Source organism: Struthio camelus, chromosome 12, assembly GCF_040807025.1.
Source record: "Struthio camelus isolate bStrCam1 chromosome 12, bStrCam1.hap1, whole genome shotgun sequence".
Lineage (NCBI taxonomy): Eukaryota > Metazoa > Chordata > Aves > Struthioniformes > Struthionidae > Struthio > Struthio camelus.
This window is the reverse complement of record NC_090953.1, coordinates 16190748-16210264: the sequence shown is the minus strand read 5'-3', so window position 1 is coordinate 16210264 and position 19517 is coordinate 16190748. Positions and strand designations below refer to the sequence as shown.

Genomic DNA, 19517 nt, shown 5'->3' with positions numbered 1-19517 from the left:
GGGACGGTGACCTGCTAAGCATGCCAGAACTGGCTTTCAAGAAAATGCCTGGAAGCGGAAGCTGCAAGTTGGAGGCAGTATTAACAAGCACTGTTGTTTCACAGTATATTCCCAGAGAAGCTGGAACTGAAACATTTCCCATTTCTTCACTGGGTCCTGTCTGGATGCCTTAGCCTTGCCCTGCTTCATTCCAGCCTATTTCTCCAGAAATAAATGTTGGTTTCTCTGGAACATATCCTCTGCTATTTGACAGACTTACAGAAAGCACTTTTAATGGGCTGAATAATACTACTAAAAATCTAGCTCTCTGGCTATGAAGGTGTGAATTTGTTGTGGATAGAAATGTGACATTAATCCTACTCCCACTGAGATCTATTACAAAATTCTGATTCAGGCCACTGGAAGCAAGACTGGGAGATGTGACTAATTCCAGTGCAGTCTGTGAAGAAAGATTCAGGAAACTCACAGGGCTAGAAAAAAGCAGGTTTCCAGGCGCACAGCCCGTTCATCAGTCCACTCATTGTAACAGAGAAGTTTTGGATCAAACTTGCAGTGGAATCAAGTTATGTGACTATCTGTAGAAGTCTGAAAAGCCATGTTTTTTGACTTGAGTCCTTTTCTGTCTGTGCAGATCCCAGAAGAAAGTATCATGTAAGGCTGCTGGCATATAACAGTATGGAAGAAGGTTATCAGGCAGACCAGACGGTCAGCACTCCAGGATGTGTCTGTAAGTGTTGTAGCTGCACAGAGAATTTATTAGGACCTGAGCTGTTTCAGGGTCCCAGCAACTCTTTTTATGTGTTTTTAACCTATAAATAATCAATTATTTCAACTTAAAGTAGAGAATGAGAAAGATCATGTTTGTAACAAATATCCTAGTCATCCTGCATTTCTGAGACAGTCTTCTGTCTTCATGAACTGCAGCTAAGGAAACAAGATCACTACCAAGCAGCATTTTCCACCCTTGCTGGATTGTCTGCCTCATCAGTGATGTGTTATATATCTGTCCCTGGTTCCTGTTTATAGGCCTGATTTTCTTTTAACTAAACAAAGGGGACTAGTACAGAAGTAATACATGAGCCTGTGTTAGGTGTTCCTAGGGGTCTCTAATAGCTCAAACCAAATTCCTGGATCCTCAGACGATACTGAGTTAGGAGCAGATTTGGAGCTAAACCTGTAGGTTCAGACCTATCTCTTAATCTTGCCAGCATCTGTATATGGTTCATTAAATAATTCATGCTTCTTTTTTGTTTTAAACAGCTGTCCGTGATCGGATGGTGCCGCCACCACCGCCCCCTCACCACCTCTACGCCAAAGCTAACACTTCATCTTCTATCTACCTTCACTGGGGAAAGCCTGCCTTCACATCTGCGCAAGTCATTAACTACACCATCCGCTGCAACCCGGTGGGGCTGCAGAATGCTTCTCTGGTTCTCTACCTTCAAACGTAAGTGCAGTGCTACAGATGAGTCTTGTTTTTCCATTTCCAGATACCTCCAGATACCGCCTCCTCAGTTTCCAGTCTCCCTGACGTCTTTTAATTGCCTTTTCCGCTTCTGTTTCTTGGGTTATTTTAAGATATGTTCTTAGAACCCCTTCGTTCTCTACGCTGATGCTGGGGCTGGAACCCTGGACAAGCTCTTGAATTTTTAACAGCTTCTTAGCTATCTAAGTTTAATTTAATTTTGAGCTCTTCTGTGATCAAACAAAAGAAATTGCCAGAACCAGCTACATGTAAAGTAGATGAAGTCAGGGCTTAGTCCACCATCTGATCGTAGGACTGGCAGCAAGAATTCTGAATGTTGAGGGTTGAGCATGTCTTTGGGAATGACGCGTTCCTGAGCGTATGGTAGCCTGCTAGGAAGAGCCTGAGGACGAACTACAGCTTGCTGTTCACAGAAGCAACGCACAGGCCACAGAACAGCAGGACATGGAGGAAATTCTGCCCAAGTTAGCGTTCCACTCCATACCCCGATCATCCAGAAGCATAAGACTTTGCTGTGTTGTGACCGCCTGTGGGTGCGGGCCATGGTGCTGCAGGGGAAAACTGTATGTGTGTAGCTCCCTCAATACTCAGATTTACTCAAGCCTTCTAACAGAATAAAAATGCTGCATTAAAAGATAGCCTCCATCCTGATACTGATGTTTTGCTCTTCAAAGAACACACCCCCTACTGTATACCTCTTGACTTAATGATTAGACACAGTACAATTGCTATGTTAAGTTCCTGGTGTGAAATATGTAGCACAGCAATGAATGCTGCTTTTTGTGATGGGATGAAACTATTGCAAATATTGGTGACTGATTTTGCAGTATAGACGATGAAAATACTAAATGAAATTAAGTAAAGCAAGTTCTGTGTTTAGTAACACCACTGTAAATTGAGATTTAATCTCAGCTTGGCTACTGTTGCCCATTCACCCTGGTATATCCAAAACTAACATTTTGCCCCAGAGTTAAAGCAGAGCAGAACATATACAATTGATTTTGTGAGCAAATATTAAATTGCCATATTCAAATTGATTTAATCAATTTTACAGTTTATAAATTTGAATGATACAATTTATAAATTTGAACAAATATGAATGACTACAAGATGAGTAGGAAGCTTTTACATTCTACAGAAAATCCCTAAACATGAGGTGATGGAGGCTGTAAGTGCAAGGGGGAGTTGCACACATAGCCTTTGTCTGTACTGTGAGCTGAAAAGCAGATCCAAGCATAGCCAATAGAGCCAACAGCCCGTGCCTTCAACAGCCAACTACATCTAGCTGTGGGTCTAGATGGTAGTTAAAGTGTTATTCCAGCTTAAAACGCAGTGTCCTGTGGATGAATGTGGAAAGAGCTGAGTCTGGGAGACCTTAGCTCTCTGGGTCATAATGTTCTTGGACTTGCTTACGCCTCAGCTTTCCAAAAGCCTGAGCTCAAGTTAACACAGCAAATATACTGTCCTCCAGAGAGCTCCAGCGTTAGCGCAAGTATCAATTAATGTTTTCAGGTAGATGGTGCAGATGAACTATGTGCCTGGACTTGCACTGGTTTGTCTTGTGTTGAACTGATGGTGGGAATCACTCTCCATAACAAAGGCACCTCATAAAAGTTTGGGATCAACAAGTCAACTCCTGCAGTTAAATTTTTTTTATTCCTTCTCCTGCACAGGTCAGAGACTCACATGTTAGTTCAAGGTCTTGAGCCAAAAACCATGTATGAATTTGCAGTTCGGCTGCATGTGGACCAGCTCTCTAGTCCCTGGAGTCCAGTGGTCTACCATACTACTCTTCCAGAAGGTATGGGCACAGCTGCTTCTACAAGGGAAGTTCTGTAAGCCAATGGTCTAAGAAACTGTTGCTTTATTAATTTTACGCTGTCTGTGGGAGAGACAAATACTTTCCTTTGAGATACAGGTATTACTGTTCTCAAAGATAAAAAATGCTTTGAGGAAATTCTACGTGTTTTGGAACAGTGTAATTCCCTTTTAAAATCTACCTAAAATCAGCAACTGTTTTTATGTAAGATGAGATACTTTTATGCCATTAGTGACAACTGAATGGAAATAACTTTAGTAAGAAATTTAAAATATGTACTAAAGAGGCACAGCTGATTCATAAGCATATGCTGTGAAAATGTATTTTAAAAACAGAAGTTTTAGAAACTGTAAGACTATTACACATCAGTTTTCCTTTTTACTATCCTACCTGGTGATTTGCTGTTCTGTCAGCTTGGTCAATGAAAATCAAAAAAGTTCAGTTTCATATTCTCAACATTGCACTATTTGGGGCGTACGCTTTAAGGGGAAAATGATGGGATTTCTTTTTTTGTCAGTAACTGTTCCCTTCTGTAGTTGAAGGGAAAATATGAAACTGGTATAAACATTTGAACGTTTACAAATGAAAATTATTGAAATCATCATTTATGAAAATATGAACATTTACAAAATCTAAGCTGTTGACCAGATCAAAATTAACAGGAGAGCGTATGTTAAGAGAAACTCAATATGTGGGTTTTTGTGTGTTGTTTATCTGGGATGTAGCAGTAGCCATTGGGTCTGCACATCAGTATCTTTTTGAGCAATTTAATTGCATATAAATTAGTTTAGCCTAATAGTATTGTGTTACTGTTCTCACAGCACCATCTGGCCCTCCAGTGGGAGTGAAGGTGACTTTGATAGAGGACGATACTGCTTTGGTTTCCTGGAAGCCACCTGACGGTCCTGAAACAGTTGTTACACGATATACTATCCTCTATGCGTCCAGGAAGTCTTGGATTGCTGGGGAATGGCAAGTGTTACACAGAGAAGGTAAACTCACATCATTAACATACGAGCTGGACAAACAATGATGCTTCTTACAAGACGCTCAGTTACTTTCAGCTCCCTTGGACTACAATAAAAAAGAAATTCATATAAATGTTCCTATAAAAGTTATAATTAGTTTAGAATTATTCCTAGGGTTGTGATGAAAGTGTATTAAAAAGCAGTTAATACTCAGAAGGTGAGGGGAGAGGAGCTGTCTGTATTGCTTTGGAGCTCAGTGGTGCATGTGAACTAAAATGTCTCATAAATCCAATTACATCTGTGTTCTCTTGTAACAGTAATTGTGGTGGTTTCATTTTGTAAATGCAGTCTTTCAAATCTGAAGTCTCTGGGATGCCTTGCTCTCCAGAAATAAATTTATAAATATGGCTGTGTAGGTTTATATGTTTCTTTCAATCATGGCCAATCTAGTTAGCTCAGTTTGCTTAATGAACTTTCCCCTACCCTCAATAAATAGCTCTGCAAATTCAATTTAGTTCTCTGGCTCTGTTCTACAGCTGAACCCTAGCTAGCTAATCTAACCGTAACTCAGGTATGTTGATGTGAACTGCAGTCGCATCTTTTTGATTAGATACAGACATAGTCCAAATTTTTATAGGCATTTTCCAGAATAAAGCTACAAGTTGAAGAGCTGCATCAAGAACAGATTTCTGCTATAGCCAGAAAGAAAGAAAGAAAAAGGCATTGCTCTTAGGTTGGTATTCAAAATACACAGAAGCACTACAAAATAAATAATACTCTATTAATGCGTTAAACCAGAGAGGGGAACTCAGCGTTACAGAGTAAAATCATGTACTGAGTAGCTTATTAAGAGGATTGCCTAGAAAGAATTACAGTTTTGTTGTTTTGTTGCTGTTTCGTGGCTGAAAGCTTACTTGTCAGCAGAGGGTGATGCTTTAAAGTTTCTTTAGAGAAAACTCATAAAACTTACTGATTTTCAAAATGCACTCACAGAGGACAATTCTCGTTGCTGTCAGTGAGAGCGAACGTTTTTTTGTTCAAAGGTGGTGGTTGTCCCTTATGCTGCTCTTAAAGAGAACGTGGGGGACGCAGGGCCGTTTTGAAAGGTGGCAGTTCCTCGTTGTCTCGGCTGGAGCAGAATATTGCTTGCCCAGCTCAGCTCAAGTAGTAATTGTCCGCTGTAAAGAGTAACAGCGAAATGACGAATTGTTTGGGTGAAATTCATGAAAAATAACTAGTCTGTGAAATATCAGTGAGCTCTGACTACAAGGGGAAGATTGAGCTCATGCTATTGCCCTACTAAAATTGTTCAAGTAAAAAGTGACCTAATGTCACGTTGTCATATTAAAGGACCAATTTAATATTAACTTTTATGCGCTAAAAATACAGCAGATTTAATTTTAAATTCACAGAGAGCTTGTATTTGAAGAGTAAATGCTGTCACTTTGGCGAAGGTATGCTGCATTTGCTGTATGCAGCACGGTGGTTGAAGTGTTGTTTCAGGTATATACTTCAGCTTATCCATGACTGTGAAACTCTGAACAGCATCTCAAATAATACTTTACCAGAGGTATTTCAAATGAGGGGATGGCAAGAACAATAAACATTTTCATGTGTTCCTTTACTGAAAGTGTTGGAGGGAATGGGCAAATGGAGAGCTATAAATCTCAGTGTATTACTAAGTCTGTCAACTTTAGAGTCACTAATTTTGTATTTTGACAGATATATTAGGGATTGAGGCATGGTGTGGAATTTAGGCATCTTGACACGTTAGAACAATCAGTGGTGCTCTTAGTTAAAGTAAAGGTAAAATGCTTGTGAAAGAAAACGAGTGTGTAGGGGGAGGATGGGGAAATACTGTAATAGTCCTGTGACAGTCCTTTTGTAGGTAATGTGAGATAGGAGCTTTTTTTTATTTTTTTTCTTGCATTTATTCTGACAAGAACAGCTAACCCTATATGATAAATGGCATTGCTTTATCTTGTCATTAAACTTGTCCAGCAGAATATTCCTGAAATCTTAACCCCATTCCTCCCCTGTATCTAGAAAGATCCTGAAAACCAAGGGAAAAAAAAGAAAAAAACCAGCTACCTATAAAAATCTTAGCCTAGACTTTAGATTATATATTGAGATTTCTACTAATCCACCAGCTTAAAAAAACAAAACCCTCTAACTTGACTGAGCTTGTGGTAGCCATGGTGCAATTTAAAATGTAACTGCAATTTGTTGCTGATTTGTGATGTGAGTTATCTTCCACCCGCCTCCCCCTTTTTGCTAGCTCCCTTCAAGTGGATCAGAAGTTACAGCCTTTACACACTTGGTGTGCAGTAAATCAGTACAAAGCGCTTACTTGCTGTAGCAATGCAGCACATCTGAAAGGAGCTGGTGGGGAAGAGCCTCTAATATTGAAACGTGACCTTTTGCCCTTGCTGGTGCTAAATATTACAGCTCCTTTGGTTACAGATACCTCACATTTTACTTCAAATGCTTTCAGCTAATGGGTGTTTTTTATGGAAGAGCTGAAATAGCTTTTGAAGTAGCTTCCCTTTTGCCAAATGTATAATCTTTTCTGTCAACAAAACAACCTTATATTTTATATGCTCCCATGATGCTATAAAGTCTGGCTTCTGAAAATGATTTGAAAGCCTGAAATTTATACTTAAATCTGAGAAAGTGAATAGAATACGTGAAAGAGAATAGGGGATAGATTTGGTCCTATAACTGCCACTATTTTGGAAAGAAAATGATATATTTCTGCAGCAGGAGCAGCATGGGCATTTTAGAAAGCAATTGGAATTGTAAGCAGCAATCTGCAGTCCCTGGGCAGGCAAAACTCTCATTGACTTTGATAGGAGTTTTGCCTGTGTAAGGACAGTGTGAGTGAATCCTATTTATGTTCTTAATCTGTTTCTCTTGCCTTCAGGGACTTAAGGAATTGAATCCTTAGCATGTGAGAAAGACGTTTTCCATATATTTTTAGTAGCGCTGCTTAGATGCACAGTAATCAAGCAAGCCTACACAAGTCTAAATACGGCTTAATTTTATTTTAAAAGTGCAGTATAATGTACCTTTTCCAAATCTGTCCTGTTTATTTTACCAAATAGACCTGAAACTGGATAAACTAAACTTTTAATTATTTTGATATGACAATTTTATTCACATTCATGGTACAGTGGGATTGAGGAGGCACAGAGATTAATGTATGTGTGATCTAACGCTCTGCTTTTTGAGCCTGAAAGTCTGGTTAACTCCTGGGACGCCTCCTTGCAGATACGATCACAGCGTAAATGCTGCCCCCCTGAGATGCAGCTAGGGCTAGGTTTAGGGTTAGGTTGCTGTGTATTGTAGCAAACACTTGACTCTTGGTTTTGCAGCATACTGGCACCTCTTTACACTGAGCTGTGTTCAAGCAGTACGGAGAGGGAAGACCCCCGAAGGGACGAGCCGCCGTTCTCAGCTAACCCTGCAGAGGCGGGTTAGAACATGTAGAAGCGGTCAGTCCTCAAACAAGATTTGGAGGTGGCACTGGAAAGAAAGCGTAGGCCCCAGTATCTAAATCTCAGTCTATTCCCACAGGGTTTGTCTAACTGGGACTGCTTATTAAATCTTTTCATAGGAGCAATGACCATGGCTTTGCTGGAAAACCTTGTAGCGGGAAATGTCTACTTGGTCAAAATAGCAGCCTCCAATGAGGTGGGAGAAGGACCCTTCTCAAATGCGGTGGAGCTTGCTGTCCTGCCAAAGGAGACATCAGAGTCTAATCAGAGGCCTAAACGCTTGGATTCAGGAGATACCACAAGTCAGTAGCGATGTTTTGATCCCTGTTGTCACAAGTACCAGAAAAAAAGTCCCTGTTGGTTTTATCTTGTAACTGTTTCCTGGAGAAACCATTCTGTTTTATGTGAGGCAGTCCTAACAGTGTAGTGCTTTTTCCTAAATGAAGCCATTTTGGAATTTTATGTCTCAGTACATCTCAACACTGGTTTAATTCTTTTGCTTAGAGGTTTGAAATTTGCCTTTATAGTGAGAAAATTTAACTATTTTTAATCTTACATCAATTCCAACTTTGCAGTCGCTCTGCTAAGGCATTTGCTATAGTAGGTCTCCTATTTGACTTGAGATAGTAGTATCACTTGGTCAGTTAGAGCCAGATAGCCCAGCAGAGATGAGATGGCATCTCAAATAGTATTGCTGAAATTTGCCCTTTCCTGAAGCAGCCCAAGCTGACCTGACAGTCAGTGATTTTCCAGCATATGTTTTCACTGCAGAAGTTAGCCCATGTGCAGCTCTTTGGAGAAAACTGTGTATTGCTTTGAGTAAATTTAGATAACTTCAGGGGTTTCTCTGTGTAAGAATGGTATTACAAATTGCCTTTGTCACAGAATGAGATTTATCTGGGTGCCTTCTCACAGATTTTAAACATGTCTGGGGAGAGAAGAGCTAGTAATTATTCAGGTATAGGACCCATTTAGCCTTTTCTTGTTGCTACACACTGAATCGTGAGTAAAACACAGGGATTTTTCTTTCTTCCTGAAATTCAGTGGTATTTTAGGCCTGAGTAAGCAAAGTATGGCCCTCAGGATTAGGTCAATAGACATACAAAGTTAAAGCGTAAAACCAACTGAACCCTCCTAGGGGCAGTGCCTGGAATTCTCCAAGCCTTTTCCCTCTTTTCTCTAACAGCACCCTCCAGGGATGGGGCTGGAGAGAGCTCCACAGCTGCAGGCTATAGTGACCGACAATGAGTCTGTGATGTGGGGCGGCCCCTTCTTCCCCTCCCACACCATGGCTGCATACACTTCTCTGTGCTACAAGTTTTATTTTCAAAATTGTCAAAATGTATGACAGAGAAGGTCTGGAAATCTCATTAAAAGGAAGCATTTGTCATTTGTCTGTGTGGTTGTGACTGTAACCCCATTAATTTCCTGTTAGAGAGCAGGGAGTAACTATTCTTATTTACTGAGCCTTTCCATGTTCTTTTTTGCTATAGCTTATTCTGACTATTACCATCTGGACCAGAAATCAATGACTGGCATTGTTGTTGGAGTGTGCATAGCCTTGACCTGCATCCTTATCTGCATCCTCATCTTAATCTATCGCAGTAAAGCCAGGTATGTTTTTGTGCTAGAAAGTGTCCTCTTTCTCCAAGTTCTGTTTCTGTATGAGCACAAGTCACTTGGGACATGCCTTCTCCTCCAAGAGCGCTAAGTTCTCTGAAGCGCTCAGTTTCTTCACCTATTCTTGTCAGAAATGGTAACAAAGCCCCAGGCTTTTTTGGCTCTTCTTACTCCATCTTAGCCCCCACTACAGTGAAAAGAAGGAAGAAGCAACAGAGGGAGTCAGTGGTGCTTTGACAACTAAATACAAGGCATGCTTCCAAATAAAAACCCTTTCAAGTCAGATAAACATGCCGCTTTACATCATCTGTTTTTTCCTGCATAACCCTCCAGCCTGTCCAGTCCTGGCTTGCAAGGTGTTAACCCTTTGGTGTTGCTGGAGAAGAGCTTCCTCCAGCCAAGCAAAGAGGCGAGCTCTGACATGAAGCAGTTCCATGGTGCAGTTCCTTTTGCACTGGTGCAAGCCTCCCTCTCCCTCTCCCTCTCCCTCTCCCTCTCCCTCTCCCTCTCCCTCTCCCTCTCCCTCTCCCTCTCCCTCTCCCTCTCCCTCTCCCTCTCCCTCTCCCTCTCCCTCTCCCTCTCCCTTGTCATTAGCTGCTATGGAGCATAAACTGGTCCAGTGACTTTGCCCATAATTTGGGGATCAGAATATATGTTACTTGAAAAAAAAAATTTAAAACTGCCTGAAAGTATATTTTAATAACAAGGGCTTTGTAGCGCACATGCAGGAGAAAGTGTGGACTGGGAGATGGTCTCTGTGTAGCGTGGTAGAAAGGCCTTAATGTCGTTAAAGGCTACTTCTTCCAAGGAATATTACTAATCATGAGAATTCCTGTCTGCACATAAGCTTGTAGCTTAGTCTGTATGGTTAGCTGAAAGCAGATGTTATTTTTATCACAAGCAATAACATTTAAATTCCAAGAGAGTTAGCAGTATCATATAGTAAAATGTAAATGTCAAGAATATACCAATATTCCTTGATTAATAATAGCCTTGAAGTTTTAGCTTTGATTTTATGCAGTTTTTTTCCTATGGGTGAAATTTTTTCCTGCTTAACATTGTGCAGGAAAACATCTGCTCCTAAACCTGTACAGCAAAGCACTGACCAGCTGTCACATACCAGCATCTCATTAGCCAGTGCTAATGAGGTGGGGAAGAGTATTGAAGGAATTGCAGAGAATGAAGAATCCTTATTGCCAATGATAGTGGGAAACAGCTTCATCGATGCTAAGGTACTGTGAGCTTTATTCATTCCCAAAACAGAGATCTTTCTTTAGAATTCATTGCTATTACCTCTGAGTCCTTACCAGAATTAAAACATGTACCCTGCAAATTAACAGCAGCTTTATTAATGGGATAGGCACAAGCATGGTGACTCAAGTGTCAAATTTTCAAGACTCATTTTAAAGTTCAACCAGAGATCTGCTTTAATACATTTGTCTTACGCTGTACTCTGCAGATTGCCAAGTCTGCCTGTGGCACAGTGTCAAAGGATAAACACTCTGTAGGCTTGGGGCCTCTAGGAGGTCCCTGCTGATCCAAAGATTTTCTATTGTAAGACCAGGAAATAGGTGAGAGAGTCCTTTTCAGCATCTAGTCCAGTTAGTGCCCGTTCAGTCTAGTCAGGTATGACGCTAAACAGGTATGAAAGAAAATATCCCTATCTTTTCTGTATTGTTATTGGTAAGACATTGTTATATTTTGTAAGCTCATATTTGGTCAAATTGTAATATGATCTAGATGGCAGGATGTGTCGGTGGCTCTGTAGTCCCTTTCTGTAGAATCTAACAGTCCAGGTGTCCAGTCTGATAAAAACACAAGTCTGCCCTGCTTTCGCATGCAGACCTACAGATGTGAGGCATGCTCTGTATGCATTGCAAACTTGAAGGCAGCTGTTCCCTAGGGATATTTGCAAGAGCTGGAAAGCTGTGGAAAAGAACCCCAGTGCAGCCACAGTGTGTCTGTGAATGGTCCCATTCAAGATAGTAGAGAGGGAGCAGTGGTGGAGGGAATATTTTGCGGTATGCTTGCAGTACTGTACCCATTGTGTCTGGCCTGTGGGTTTGCCAAGTTAAGTGGATCTGGTCTTTGAATTGTCTTGAGCAGTAGATGGATGCTAGATCAGTACGAATACTAGACCACAAAAACTGACTGAGCCCTAAGACTTCAGTTTTCTCTCTTTTCGGTTTGGAGCTGATGGGTAGGAATAAAAAATATTTTCAAGTATCTTAGAAATTTAGTTTCTTAAAACAAACTGCTCTGTCTTTCTCTGTTGTAGGGAGGATCTGATCTGATTATTAACAGCTATGGGCCTGTCACAAAGGCCAGCTGCAAGAAAAAGTGGCTGTTCTTCCAAGATACTAAGAAGCTGAAAACAGAGGAGGTAATTGGTCTAATGGGCAGAGTTTACTCTAGTATCCTGTATTTGCAAAGAAGGATACTTCGATTTCTATTTATTGAAAAGCATAATTAGTTGCCTAAACTTCAGTGGGATAGTTCCAGTTGTGTTAAGTTTGATGGGTGTTCTACCTTCTAGCAAAATCATGTGGAGAAGTTTTTCATTTTCTGCCCCAAGTTGTCAAGTATTGTAGCTTTTCACAGTTAGCTGATTGCCTGTGCTCTATCAGTGAGCAAAAGGATTCCTATATGCATCTGCATGGACTTAATATCCATATGGGTTAAACATGTATTTCTACATACAAATTAAACTGTAACATATGAAGACTCCTCCACTACTCTGATAACTATAACCTTAAGTTTGCTGAAGAGAAACCAAAAGAGGGAAACTGAATGATTTACTCAAACTATTGAAGGATTTTGGAATCTGAGCTAGAGCTGGCTGGCTTCCGGAACTGTTGCTCTGGCTACACCTGCTGTTTGCATTAAAAATATAACAGTTTAAAAATGAAATGTTAAACCAAATCCTGAACATCGTCATGCAAATTCACACCCACTGGGCATCTAACTTATGTCTATTGAATTGTAACTTGGATTGTGCTCTTGTATATTTAAGGAATAGGAAGTCTTGATATCCGTGTTGTGAATTCATATTTCAAAATATTTGCAGGAGCAGCTCCATACCTCCAGTGCTTCTCTGAACAAAATGCTTGCTACCACTCAAGGCGTAATGCTTAAAGAATATGCATGAGGAGATGGGAGAGAGCTCTACAAAACGTGTTTTAAAATACCAGACAGGTCTCTCCAGTGAAATTATTCTTGGTTAGCCATGCTTGGCTGGAAGGGATTATTTTGTCTAGCAGGAAAGAGAAAAGTATGAGGAAGACTTGAGATTGATTCTTTTTATCCTCCTGTAGGAAAGCCGAGATTGCTGTTCGGAGCCAATGCTTGTTATAGGCACTCTAGCAGAACAGAGGATAGGAAGTGCAATAAAAACTCAAATGACGGCTCAGCTTTACAGAGACTGAACAATCTTTTTCTCTCTGCTTTTTATGCAGCCTCAGAGACGATTTGTCCAGGCAGTGTGTCTGTATCAGCCAGGTACCACTGTGCTGATCAGTGAGGATGACTCCCCCAGCTCCCCTGGCCAGCAGTCAAATTACCAGGTGCCGTTCAGTGTTGTCGCCGATACGGAGCATTCGGCCAACAGCGAAGGAAGCCACGAGACTGGAGATTCTGGGAGATTCTCTCACGAGTCCAACGATGAGATACACCTCTCTGCTGTGACAAATGACACCTCTCCCCCCACCAGTCCTTCCGTAGGCAGTGACACGGGTACGAACATCATGAACCCTGCCTTAAGTAACTGCAAAGAGCGTTCTCTGCCATTCGCTACTGACCAGACTCCTACCTCATCTCTTCAGATACAGTCTGCAGTGCAAAACTGACATCCTTAGGGCCATGCCAGACATCCTTGCAGTGTATGTCTGTTCGAAGGACAATGAACAGGAAGCCAAAGTTTTTTGTGGGAAGCCTGACTAATCTAGCAGGTGATCCCATATTTCTGTTGAATGTTTTTTCTTATTTTGTTTTTTTAAAACTCACTCATTTTGAATGTTCAGTAGTCAACAAATGTGAAAGGACAGTGAAGATTTCTGACTAGAGTTAAAAATGTATCACTGGAGCAAAGGGAAGGCTTTTGGCCCTTTTGCTGACTATCTACCTCAGTTTGCCGAGAGGTGAACTCTGAATGACAACTGCTTTACCTCATTTGTGTTCTAGTTGGTCTCAGCTATGGAACTGATGATACTTCCTAGTAGTGTTGTTTTATTTTGAGTTTCTTTTTTTTGACTGCGTGTGTGTGTGTGTGTGTGTGTGTGTGTCTGTGTGTGTGTCTGTGTGTGGGTGCGTGTGCGCATGCGCACACTCAGTGATCAGGGAGTTGTATAGGTAGATGAACAAGATTGTTTAGCTGAAGCTCTGTCTTTGAAAAGAAGGAAACCTCAGAGTATAAAATGTAATGATTCAATGTGGCTGACTAAAAGGAAGTTAAAAACTGGGAAAACTGGAGTTGGTGCTTTCATGTATATGTATACAGCCACATCAAATCTTTTGTACCTCTTGATTTCTCGTAGCCCCAGTAAGCCTAGGACAGTGCCTTTTCCCCCCCCCAAACTTGTGCCAGCAACTGCTGACAGGGTATATGCTGACAGAGTCCTGAGGGCTCTGGTACATGTTGGGTTCCCCACAATGATAAAACATTGCCTCTATTGACAGTTAATGCTAAAAAGCATGGCAAAACGAAGAAGTATTTAGCATTTCCAGGCAGTTTGTCTCTGCCTGAGTAGTCATGGAATAGATGGTAATACTGAGTATTCCAGTATCTCAGTACTTCTTAGCAACGGTGCCTTGCATTATAGATTATGAAATTACTGATTTGCCTTATGCCTTTTTAGTATTCATAAAGTTGCTTTGGAGTACAGAAAGATGCCTTAAATGCTTCTTAGATGTAATCAAGTAAACTGTGTTGTAAGTCTACAGTTAATTCTTACCCAGCCTTGAGTGCAGGTACTGCTAGCACTGCAATATGTCTCGGAGCTGTCGTTAGGATGCAGCCCTGCTCCTTGCCTTCGCCTAGTACGCTCTTAGCCAGGAATTTTAGCTCAGGGAGTGACTTTTACCCACATCTAAAACTCTGATTAGTCCACCATGAGAAATAAAAAGCCAGAGCTTTAGTTGAAGAGTCTGTTGAAGGAGGTGAGTATTGCTACTGCCTTGAACCTATACAATTCCTGTTTTATACTACCTCCTTTAAAAGTTATTCTAGTGTTTTCTTTTTTTTTTTTTTTTTCCTGTACTCAGGGAACAGTTTGTTACTTTTGAGCTGCCTCACTGAAATGTGGAGCAAACTGACAGGGTATCATGTTTTGTTTTTTAAAAGGAGAGAGAGAGGGGGGGTTGGATTCATTTGATGTTATAAACTTGTCCATATCCATATACAGTCCTGCTCTCGCCTCCTCCTCTTTCCCTATTTTACTTTAAAAAAAAAAATTTGTTTTTACTTAGAAAGTTTAAAGTGTGATGTTGTGACGAAGGCACCATAGGAACTCCTGGCTCTGTTTAAGTCCGTCAGAACTCCCGCTGACTTAACGGGGGCCAAGATGTCACCCTTAAGGTAGGCAGGCTGACTTCTGTATTGTTCCTTAAGTATCAAAAGATGGTCAGAAGTCATCAATAAGCCCTACTGTTTTGTCTGTTTTATTTTGATGAATCGGCCCGTAGTCACTGTAGATCTCCAGCTTGTAACTGTTTGCTAGTTCTAAACCAGACAGTCCACGTCCACCTTTTCATACTAGTGTTGATTCGGAGGCTTTAAAAATAATCTTGTACCAAAGAATTTTCTGTAGAAGAGAAGAAAGCTGCATATTTTCCAAAAATGATTGAACTAGTTAAAAACTATAGGTTTGAAAAGCTGAATACGTTTTATTGTATAAGTAGTTACTAACCAAAAACAATAGGGCTTCTATTGATTGTAGTAGTTGATTGCATAGATGAGTTGTATGCTTCTACAATTTTTAACTACCTTGTTGTTGCAAGAGCCTTTAAAGAAAGTTATAATAATAATACCAGCAGATATCTCCAAAGACTTCCAAGTGTAATTTTTTTCTTCAGCATGTAGTTGATCAACATTACAGTATTAAATAAAATATTTTTGAACAGTTTTTATCTACTTGCTGAAGAAAAAGAAAACCTTTTCACCAAAGATTTATTTTTGGTCTCATCACGCAAAATATTTAGTGTACAGCAGAGTACTGTTTCTAGTTAGGTAAAGTGTGAATTAATTGAAACTAGATTAAGAATGTGTAACTGTAGCATGAAGTTTCACACTTCATCTTTCAGATTAGCCTCTTTTATTAGCTTCATTCAGAAAGAGCTGATATGCAGATGGTAACTATTTGCTTCTCCAAAGACTTGTTTGCTGTAAGTACTGATAAACTGATTTCTTGATTGATTGAATTGATTGATTTTTTTTTTTTTTGCCTTCATTACAGGTAAATGTTCTAAATCCTAAACTTTTTCATGCCAAAGACACACTTTGTAGTTTCACCTGTGAATAATTTGAGAGAAATCAGTCTAATAGATGCTCTACCTTCAATAGTCAGAGAGATCAAACATGCAATTTATTAAAGAACAGTACATCCAGAATTCTATTTGTCAGTTCATATTTTGTGTTAAGTACTTTTTATCAGCAAATGAAGAAAACCAAAGATATTTAAGGTTACCTCAGCATATAGGCAAGCTTAGTTAGACATTAATTATTCTGTTTCTTTTTCTTTCTTTGTATGTTAACCAGATATAATATGTTTCTTCAGAACCCTGTTCACATTCATATACTTCCCATTAATTTGTCATACAGTTAATTCTAGATTTGTTTATGTTTTTCTTACAGAACAGAAAATATGATCTAATTAAAGATTTGTGGCCTATCATTAATTTTTCAGAATATTTTCTGAGAAATTGTCTTAAGATTGAAAAGACCGCCAATGTGAGCAAAGAAATCTTCAGAAAAATTGTATATAATTTGTTGTTGTCTCTAGTGAACTCAATATTAGAAATCCTCATGACTGTAACACTGCAAAATCAGGCTTAAAGTTTAAATGCTTCATATCGTTGCAGCTGAAGCATCTAATTATAGGTATGATATTAATGCATGAAGTTTCTTAAAATTATACCTGTTGCAGACTAAGGAAATCACAGATTTTCCTATGTAAACTTAGTTCATTCCATTTGCCTAGAGAGAGCTGGCAGAGCACAGCAGGCAAAATGGTTACAGGTTTTCCAGTAATTTTTCTTGTTTATGTCTGTGGGAACTGGGTCCTGGAGAAAACATTATCATTTTCTAATTATGAATTTTCCTAAATATGTTCTGGAAGATGAACATAAATGTGGAATTTAGTGTTACACTATCTGAATTGTTTTTGTTTAATTGTATTAAGAACTAAAGAGCCAAGGCTGGTGTAATGAGCGTATATGCAACCCCTGTACTTTAAAAACAAAACCAAAATGTTACTGTTGATGTGACCTGAAAAGCATCAAAACTTACAGAGGAAATCTTGAAACTGGCTTTCCAGGTTAACTGTGTTTCCAAGTGAGAACTCCGATTGCCCTTTCCGTTACAACAGCAACACCTGCTCTGCAGGATCTGGATCCAAAGCCAAATGCTCAGTCTGCCCAGAGTTAAGCTTTTTATTTTCTTCACATTTTACAAGAAAATCACATTCCCATCTTTCAGGAATGATCTAGGAAAACTGGGAATGTGTATGCCATGCAGAACTGGGCTCTATCGGTAGCTTTTTAATAGCTCTGCTTTTGTAAAAGCAACTTGAAAAGCTACATATCACTTAATAATTTTCCATATTAATTGTCCATTTTCTGCCTAATTTATTGGATTTTAACAGAAAAGAGTATTGAGAGATTCCTGTACGTGTTTTTATTATATTTAATTCTTCCTTCCCTCTTTGGTTTTACTCCCTTGCTTTAGACTATGTGCTAAATCTTGTTTGCCTTGTTCAAATTGGGGTCCTCATTCTTTTTAAGTCAGTGCGAGAATTCACTTTCATTTCAGGGATGAGATCCTCATAGGGTTCTGCTGATTTCAGTGTGCATGGTCTGGATAAACAAAATCAGATGTTACTTAAAAAACAAAAAGATCTTCTCAGTGTTGCTAAAGGACAGAATTCTTACTGGGTTAAAACTCCCATTAGTAAACAGGTTTTTGCAGAATAACAAGTTACCATGCACCAGAAGTCAACTGTAACTCTCTATGCATGCAGCCTTAGCCTATAGCAAATACTGAGTATTTCAAGTCAGTTTAACTTTTTTCAGTGCAAGCTAACTCAACTTGAACTGTTTAATATTTGCTGCAGCCTGAACATGCACAAGAATAATTGTGATGGACTGTTTGGGTCTCAGTAGCATGTTACTCTGAAGCAACTTCTAAGCCCCGAGCAAGAGCAGGGGCTCTTGCTCTTTGTATTTGTTAGAGTGGAGTTCTGACAGAAACAGCCCCTTTCCTTACAAGGGATTTGTAGGGCAGTTCTGTAGGGCACTGTGTGTTTAGCCCGAAATCTCATTCAGACCAACTGAAAAGGTAGCTGCCCAGATGTAGCTGGGGGTATTTCACATCAGTCAGTTTACTGGTTTTATTCTGTTAAAATTGAAAGCAGAATTTCACCCAGTAAGTGCTAAAGAGGTACTTCATAGTTTGAATAACTGTAATGCAGTTCAGCTTTAGTTCTTACTTGCTGGAACTGCAGCACTGCCAGTACAGAGTAATCCCTAACAGAGAGGTATTTGACGGTCTCCAAGAAATACTGAGCGCCTTTTTATAATAGCATAATTACAAATATACGTTTCATGAAAATGCGTATTTTGGAGACTGTGTTAAAAAACATTGTTCTTCAATGTGAGTCCAAAGTCCAAATCACTTTCTGTTAAAATAATCACTTTCTGTTAATATAAGTCCATCTTGTAAGACCACAAATTCAATTTGGGTAAAATTCTGCTCTCAGATCTGATATAAGTGAAGATTAACTTTATTTCTTTGGAATTTCTCTAGATTTACACTAAAACTGGTCCTAATTTACTCCAAAGGGACATAAGCTCATGTTTAAGGTTTTGCTATGTTGGGCCCTCTGGTTCCATTGTGAGTTGAGCTCATTATGGAAATTTTCAGACTTTTCACTGTTACATATACCTACATTGCATCTGCCTGGTGTGTTTTCAGTAAAGACTGACTGTATATGAAAAACTTACTTATACAAAATGTTGCTTTTTGGTTGTTTGGCTTTTGTGTTTTTGTGTTTTTTTGTTTTGTTTTTTTGTGAATGAATTGCCAGTGTAGGAGCCAGGTATGTATCTCATATTGTGGTGTTCTGGATCCTTTCACTCTGTGTGCCATTTTCTTCTAAGGGCAGCAATGGCTGACTGGCTAATGGAGGATGGAGCTGAATTGTATTAATTTTATATTCGTCTCAGGGGATCAGCTCTGTGAATTCCATTGCATGAGGGAAGCTAATGTTTGCCCTGATTTGAATGTAACTTTTTAATGTCTTTTAAAAATATTTTGTTTAATAATGTGGATTTGTTTTTCTCTTTTTAGCATTTTAGTAAATGTTATCTAGTGTGTTGGTTCTTTTTTCCCCTCCAGGGGTTGTTTATATACTATCTCAAGGTCATGCCAAAAATTAATAGAAGTTTAAATGCCAAATGTTTATGAAACTGCTGTCTAAATACTGATTGATTGCACAGTTTAAATAAAAGTTTTCCTTAGTAAAAGTGCTACTTTAAAAGTATTTTATTTTCAGTGCCTCTGACTAATAGCTCAAAACAAGGAAGTGATAATATAGTGCCCCACTTTAGGCTGAGCAGTTATGGAAACTATGGCACGTCAATCGTAAAACTAGGTAGAGCGTAAACTGCACGTGTCTTATCATTGCAACTTTTTAGAAGTTTCCCAAGCATGGACTCGAATGCCATTGATGTACCTGGAATCATTTCCCACCTGAAAAAAAACATTTCTATCCTACCACTGTCAAGCAACCACCCAAGATCTCTTTTTTGGGTTATTTTCACAGGGTGTGAAAGACGTGGTTCTAAGCACAATTGTTCTCATAGAAGTTTGGAAAGCTGCTAACAAAGCTGCACCAGTGACTTTACTCCCAGCATTT

At 39.5% G+C, this 19517-nt stretch overlaps 1 protein-coding gene across 3 annotated transcripts in view; it reads left to right on the top strand.

Moving 5' to 3' along the window:
• Window positions 1-19120, top strand: part of PRTG (protogenin) — an 86084-nt gene extending 66964 nt beyond the window's left edge. The window contains exons 12-21 of one of the 3 annotated variants that reach the window (XM_068957903.1): window positions 632-727; window positions 1261-1447; window positions 3160-3287; window positions 4127-4297; window positions 7890-8072; window positions 9264-9384; window positions 10457-10622; window positions 11669-11773; window positions 12846-13122; window positions 15840-15992. In XM_068957903.1, coding sequence (XP_068814004.1) covers window positions 632-727; window positions 1261-1447; window positions 3160-3287; window positions 4127-4297; window positions 7890-8072; window positions 9264-9384; window positions 10457-10622; window positions 11669-11773; window positions 12846-13122; window positions 15840-15859 — 1454 coding nt within the window. In that variant the 3' untranslated portion in view covers window positions 15860-15992. Of the gene's footprint in view, window positions 1-631; window positions 728-1260; window positions 1448-3159; window positions 3288-4126; window positions 4298-7889; window positions 8073-9263; window positions 9385-10456; window positions 10623-11668; window positions 11774-12845; window positions 15295-15839 lie in introns of those variants that run through there. The other 2 variants (XR_011143638.1, XM_068957902.1) reach the window with 2 other exon arrangements.
• Window positions 19121-19517: the final 397 nt, after the last annotated feature.